At 35.9% G+C, this 6,000-nt stretch overlaps 1 protein-coding gene across 2 annotated transcripts; it reads right to left on the reverse strand.

Annotated features, from left to right (window-relative positions):
* Nucleotides 1–3,222: 3,222 nt before the first annotated feature.
* Nucleotides 3,223–6,000, reverse strand: LOC131546379 (major histocompatibility complex class I-related gene protein-like). 2 transcript variants are annotated; one of them, XM_058785936.1, is made up of 8 exons: nt 5,899–5,998; nt 5,588–5,717; nt 5,198–5,452; nt 4,777–4,998; nt 4,335–4,625; nt 4,070–4,186; nt 3,889–3,933; nt 3,223–3,787 (listed from the first exon to the last, which is right to left on the reverse strand). In XM_058785936.1, the coding sequence occupies exons 2-8, from the start codon at nt 5,652–5,654 to the stop codon at nt 3,765–3,767; spliced, it is 1,020 nt and encodes a 339-aa protein (XP_058641919.1). In that variant the 5' UTR covers nt 5,655–5,717; nt 5,899–5,998; the 3' UTR covers nt 3,223–3,764. The 2 variants fall into 2 exon arrangements, with proteins under 2 accessions (XP_058641919.1, XP_058641920.1); XM_058785937.1 differs by lacking the exon at nt 5,588–5,717 and having other exon boundaries at nt 5,899–6,000.

The following is a 6,000-nucleotide window of genomic DNA, read 5'->3' on the forward strand; positions in this document are numbered from 1 at the left end:
GTGTATTAAATAAATTCAGTGCACACAGACTGAAGTAGTTTAAGTCTTTGGTTCTTTTAATTGTGATGATTTTGGCTTACATTTAACAAAAACCCACCAATTCTCAACAAATTAGAATATGGTGACATGCCAATCAGCTAATCAACTCAAAACACCTGTAAAGGTTTCCTGAGCCTTCAAAATGGTCTCTCAGTTTGGTTCACTGGGCTACACAATCATGGGGAAGACTGCTGATCTGACAGTTGTCCAGAAGAAAATAATTGACACCCTTCACAAGGAGGGTAAGCCACAAACATTCATTGCCAAAGAAGCTGGCTGTTCACAGAGTGCTGTATCCAAGCATGTTAACAGAAAGTTGAGTGGAAGGAAAAAGTGTGGAAGAAAAAGATGCACAACCAATCGAGAGAACTGCAGCTTTATGAGGATTGTCAAGCAAAATCGATTCAAGAATTTGAGTGAACTTCACAAGGAATGGACTGAGGCTGGGGTCAAGGCATCAAGAGCCACCACACACAGACATGTCAAGGAATTTGGCTACAGTTGTCGTATTCCTCTTGTTAAGCCACTCCTGAACCACAGACAACGTCAGAGGCGTCTTACCTGGGCTAAGAACTGGACTGTTGCCCAGTGGTCCAAAGTCCTCTTTTCAGATGAGAGCAAGTTTTGTATTTCATTTAGAAACCAAGGTCCTAGAGTCTGGAGGAAGGGTGGAGAAGTTCATAGCCCAAGTTGCTTGAAGTCCAGTGTTAAGTTTCCACAGTCTGTGATGATTTGGGGTGCAATGTCATCTGCTGGTGTTGGTCCATTGTGTTTTTTGAAAACCAAAGTCACTGCACCCATTTACCAAGAAATTTTGGAGCACTTCTGCTGACCAGCTTTTTGAAGATGCTGATTTCATTTTCCAGCAGGATTTGGCACCTGCCCACACTGCCAAAAGCACTAAAAGTTGGTTAAATGACCATGGTGTTGGTGTGCTTGACTGGCCAGCAAACTCACCAGACCTGAACCCCATAGAGAATCTATGGGGTATTGTCAAGAGGAAAATGAGAAACAAGAGACCAAAAAATGCAGATGAACTGAAGGCCACTGTCAAAGAAACCTGGGCTTCCATACCACCTCAGCAGTGCCACAAACTGATCACCTCCATGCCACGCCGAATTGAGGCAGTAATTAAAGCAAAAGGAGCCCCTAACAAGTATTGAGTACATATACAGTAAATGAACATACTTTCCAGAAGGCCAACAATTCACTAAAAAAATTTTTTATTTTTATTGGTCTTATGAAGTATTCTAATTTGTTGAGAATTGGTGGGTTTTTGTTAAATGTGAGCCAAAATCATCACAATTAAAAGAACCAAAGACTTAAACTACTTCAGTCTGTGTGCATTGAATTTATTTAATACAAGAGTTTCACAATTTGAGTTGAATTACTGAAATAAATTAACTTTTCCACGACATTCTAATTTATTGAGATGCACCTGTACACAAGCCTCAGTCCAACCCTCAGATCCAACCCGTACAAAAATCTGAGATGACTGAACACCTGAGAAGAGATGATGCCATCACCTCAGAGAACCTCAGATGAACCAACATGATCGCAATATAATCATTGCCGTTAATAATGTTCACTGTTTGTTTGAATGCATGTCATTAACTAACTGGATGATTTTTACCGTACATTTATGCCATATGGACATCACCTTGATGTAGTCAACACTGATAAGGTACTCCTAAATATAATGTAGAAACTTTAATTTTCTGTGAAGCTGTTTTGCAATTATTTCTATTGTGAAAAGCACTATACAGATAAATGTAAATCGAATTGAATTGAATTGAATATACCTACTCCTGTGACCCCTATTTGAGTCTTTTGATCCATTTGGATACATTTGAGTACTTAGAATCTTTCCTGATGCATTCAGGTGAACCTCTACATTCTTTATCTGCAATATGAATATCAGCATGACTCTTTCGAGATGTCCAATGTGACAGTATCTCTCTGTGCAAACAAAGTGTATTTTCATACACTTCAACAATTAGAACATTGACTGGAGATGATTTAACAGCTTCTATGCATATTCAAAGAATTCTGTGCTGTATGGCTCTTTAATGATGTTACTGATGCAGCACCACATATCATGCATCCATAATCAATTATCTAATCAAAGCTTGATAAACCATCACATTTAAGCTCTTCCTACAATTTTATCTACTTCTTATATATGTTTTTTAAATCTACTATACAACGACATCCTACAAAACCATAGTAGTTAAATACCATCAGGAATTTCTTTTTCCCAGTAAATAATGTTCTAAATCTTAAACTTTTTATTATTATTATTATTATTATTTTAAATCTTGACTATTTGCTATAAGACTTGCATACTAATCAGATATTTGAGAAACATCTGTTACTAAGTAAGTGTCTAATGTGTCATATATTCCAGAAATCCCTTGGAATTCTAAAGTAGCTCCTTGAATAGTTTTGATTTTTTTCGTCATTATTTAAGCATTCTCTTTTAGGGCACATTGATGGTTACCTTCCATATTTTTTGTATTTTCTTTTCCCATGTTCCTTGCTTGCTCTTAACTATTGCTTCTTCTCTGCTTTAGCTTAATGGACTTTGTGTTAAACCTTGTATCTCTGGACAAAGAATAATGTGTTGTTTATTCCTGTGTCCCAAAGTCAAGCAAATTTCTCTTCTGATGTTTCACTATTGTAATAACTTTTTTTGGTCATATATTTATTTTGCCATGACTTTACAATAGGAGCTTTTATTAGTGATTCACCTTCATTTTATATGGAATTTCATATATACTTATTCTTATATTTTAGGACTCTTTAGTTGTCTGCTATTTCATTTTCTTTTATGATATGCCAAATAGAAATGTTGATTAATTCAAAGTCTCTGTAAGTTTAAAAGGCTATATACATCTATTATAATGCAATTTGGAAATCTTTTAGGGATGGTCTTTTATTATCTTGTTCCATAAACACCTGTATGATGCCATAAAGTAACTGTACACTACTACACTACACTAAGTACACTAAGTTTAAGTTCCTGGATTAATGACAAAGTGATGACAGCTCAAGTGTATCCTCACTATGGTTCTGCTTCCTTGCAGTCAGCTCCCCTTTTGACCTGTAAATGTCATTCATCTGAACATATTTTATGAATATTTTAATATATTTCTCATTAACAGGACAAAGGTCTTTGTTAGTCTCTTTCCAATAACTTTTCCATGCTGTGTGCTGTCTCAAAAGGAAAGTGAAAACAATAAACTTCAAGAATATTGAGTCCTAAGCAGTGTCATGTAGCACTAGATGAGTCATGTGCCCTGTTGCTGTAGGGAAGAATATCCCATGACACTGAAAGGAAAGAATATCCCATGACACTGAAAGTTTTTATGAAACATGCCAAATTACTCCGAAAAACCATGTAAATGTCTATAAAACCATACAAAGCTGAAACCAACAGAATGACAGTGAACAAAAAAGTAAAATAATAAAATAAAATCACTATTATACAAATATTGCACAACAACACAGCAGGAGACAATGTTCTTAAACAATATTATGATTTCAGGCCAAACAGGCTCAACATTTTATATTGCATACCATACACTATATGCTATTGTTCTGTGTCTATATTACATTCCTTTGTTCTTTTCAATCAAATATAATTTGAATGTCATTATCATATGACATCAACCAAGCAAATGCTATGACTTTTTAAGTTTGAATATAAATGTAGACTCTCTTTTTTATGTTTCATCTCGCAAGGAAGCTGAAAGAAAAAAAAAAAACTTAATTTTTTCGTATTCAAAATTAAGTCTGAAATGAAAATTTTGATTAATTTGTATCACTCCATAAAACACAGTTACTTACATGGAGTATGGGAGTAATCACTCTTTGACGTCTCAGATCCTTGTCCTGAATAGGAAAAACACAATTAATCCAGTATGAATAAACAGTAACACCACAGAAACATGAAACTGCATACACTGAACTCTTAGAGAGTGTCGTCATCTTCTTTTTTTTTTTTTTATTGAGTTTACAGAACATTTACCAGCAGCACATCTCCTCCTCCATATGATGAGTGCAGTTGTGATGAACACTGCCACACACACCAGCACACCGAGAACTACAGACAGACTGAAAGATCCTGGGTCAGATTCATCCACATCTAAAATTGGGGTGAAGCGATTTAAAAACAGAAGAAGAAGAAGAAATAAGTAAACTACAGACAGATAAAGTTGGTTTTGTTGTTGTTGTTATTAAACCTATGTCGAATTTCATTTCCAAAGGGGCATTTTACTGAATTATTTCTTTACCAAACGTGATGTCCAGTTTGTTGTCCAGATTGAGGTGCTTCATTGTGCAGTTGTATTTATGTTCCTCACGTAGCTCTTCTTCACTGATCACCAAACTCTTCCTCATCTGGTAAGTTCCGTCTCCGTTGGGCAGAATCTCTCCTCCTGTGATCTGATCATCATCCACAGGCTGACCATCTCTGAACAGGGTCAGGTTAATGTGACGGGGGTAAAAACCAGTGGCCAGACAGCTGATCTGAAGCCCTTGAGAGTCTGAAAGCATCTTCCTCATGAGTCTGACTCTGGGTTTCACTACAGAAAAGGACGAAGAGTGTTACGCTTGCTAAACTTCCTAGTCATTCATTTATTCAGAGGCACACTGTCAGTACAGCTGTCTGGGTCATATTTGTTGCTTCTGTTCTTATGTTATCTATACTAAAGTTAATCAGGTTGATTCTCTCACCTTTTCTCATCACATTGTTCTTCTCCATACTCAGGTACCTCCGCAAGGTTTTAATGCAAATAGGATGATAAACATTTTGATGCATGAACTTTGAATGAAGCTGTGTTGCTTGGTCCCATGTTATCATTAATTGCATTTTATTCTTCATTTCATTTTTTTCCATGTCAAAGGTGAACTCTGCCATATTTTGTCGATCAAAAGCATCCCATGACTTAAGTAGACCTGGTTTATCATTCAACAATTCACATCCAACAAGTCTCTTGTGAATTTGGTGAATTTAAAATTAATCTACTTTTCATGATTACTGCCTCAAGCACATGTACAGCTGGCCAAAAGCTTATCTATGTATAAACACATAAAAGTTACATGGTATTTGTTATTCAGTGTATTGTGTTATTATGAATTTGCTGTTTGGACTAACCTGTGTGATTGAAGTGATCTATCAAATATAATGTCTCATATTTTATGTTGTCATACAGATATTGAAGTACAACACCAGCATCACTTTGCTCTTCATCATAGTATTTTGATTCACTGTGAGAGCGATAGACAACTTTCCAAGTTGTTGAGTCATAATATCCGATTTGCACATCATCTAACATCAGCACAACACTGAACTCAGGAAATGGCGTTTGTCCATTTATATATGTTGCCAAAGCCATCAGTGAGTGAGAACCTGTGAATACACATGGACAAGCATGTATTAGCATGACCTCAAATTATACCATTACGTGAGTACATTCCTGATCACATCTGTAAATACAGAAACAAAGAGAAATCAGGTCAAAATAGAGGTCAAAAATAGAAATACCATAAATAGATGAGTCTTTTTTCATTGTATAGTACTTTTCACAATTCATGTTGTTTCCAAACAGCATGCAGGGCCCCCAGACAGTAATCTCTGCTGGCTGACTGATGTGTGCATTGTACTTCTGTAATAGCTATGCACATTTTATAGTTTCAAGTATAGAAGTTAGATGTTTTCATTTAGTATGTGACATGAAAATCCATGCTGGCCTAAGCTGCCAACAGGATTTAAAATGCAGACATTCAAAACCATTTGTGACCATAAACATCAAATGGTTGAAACTGTGTAAGGTATCAGACAGTACATTAATTTACCTGCAGTGACGAGTGTCAAGCATGACAACAAATACACAAGCACGAACATTTTCTCAATAAATAATCTTGCGTTGGGTCTGATATTCCACTACTTCCTTTTTC

This window comes from Onychostoma macrolepis, chromosome 08, assembly GCF_012432095.1.
Source record: "Onychostoma macrolepis isolate SWU-2019 chromosome 08, ASM1243209v1, whole genome shotgun sequence".
NCBI classification, from domain to species: Eukaryota; Metazoa; Chordata; class Actinopteri; order Cypriniformes; family Cyprinidae; genus Onychostoma; species Onychostoma macrolepis.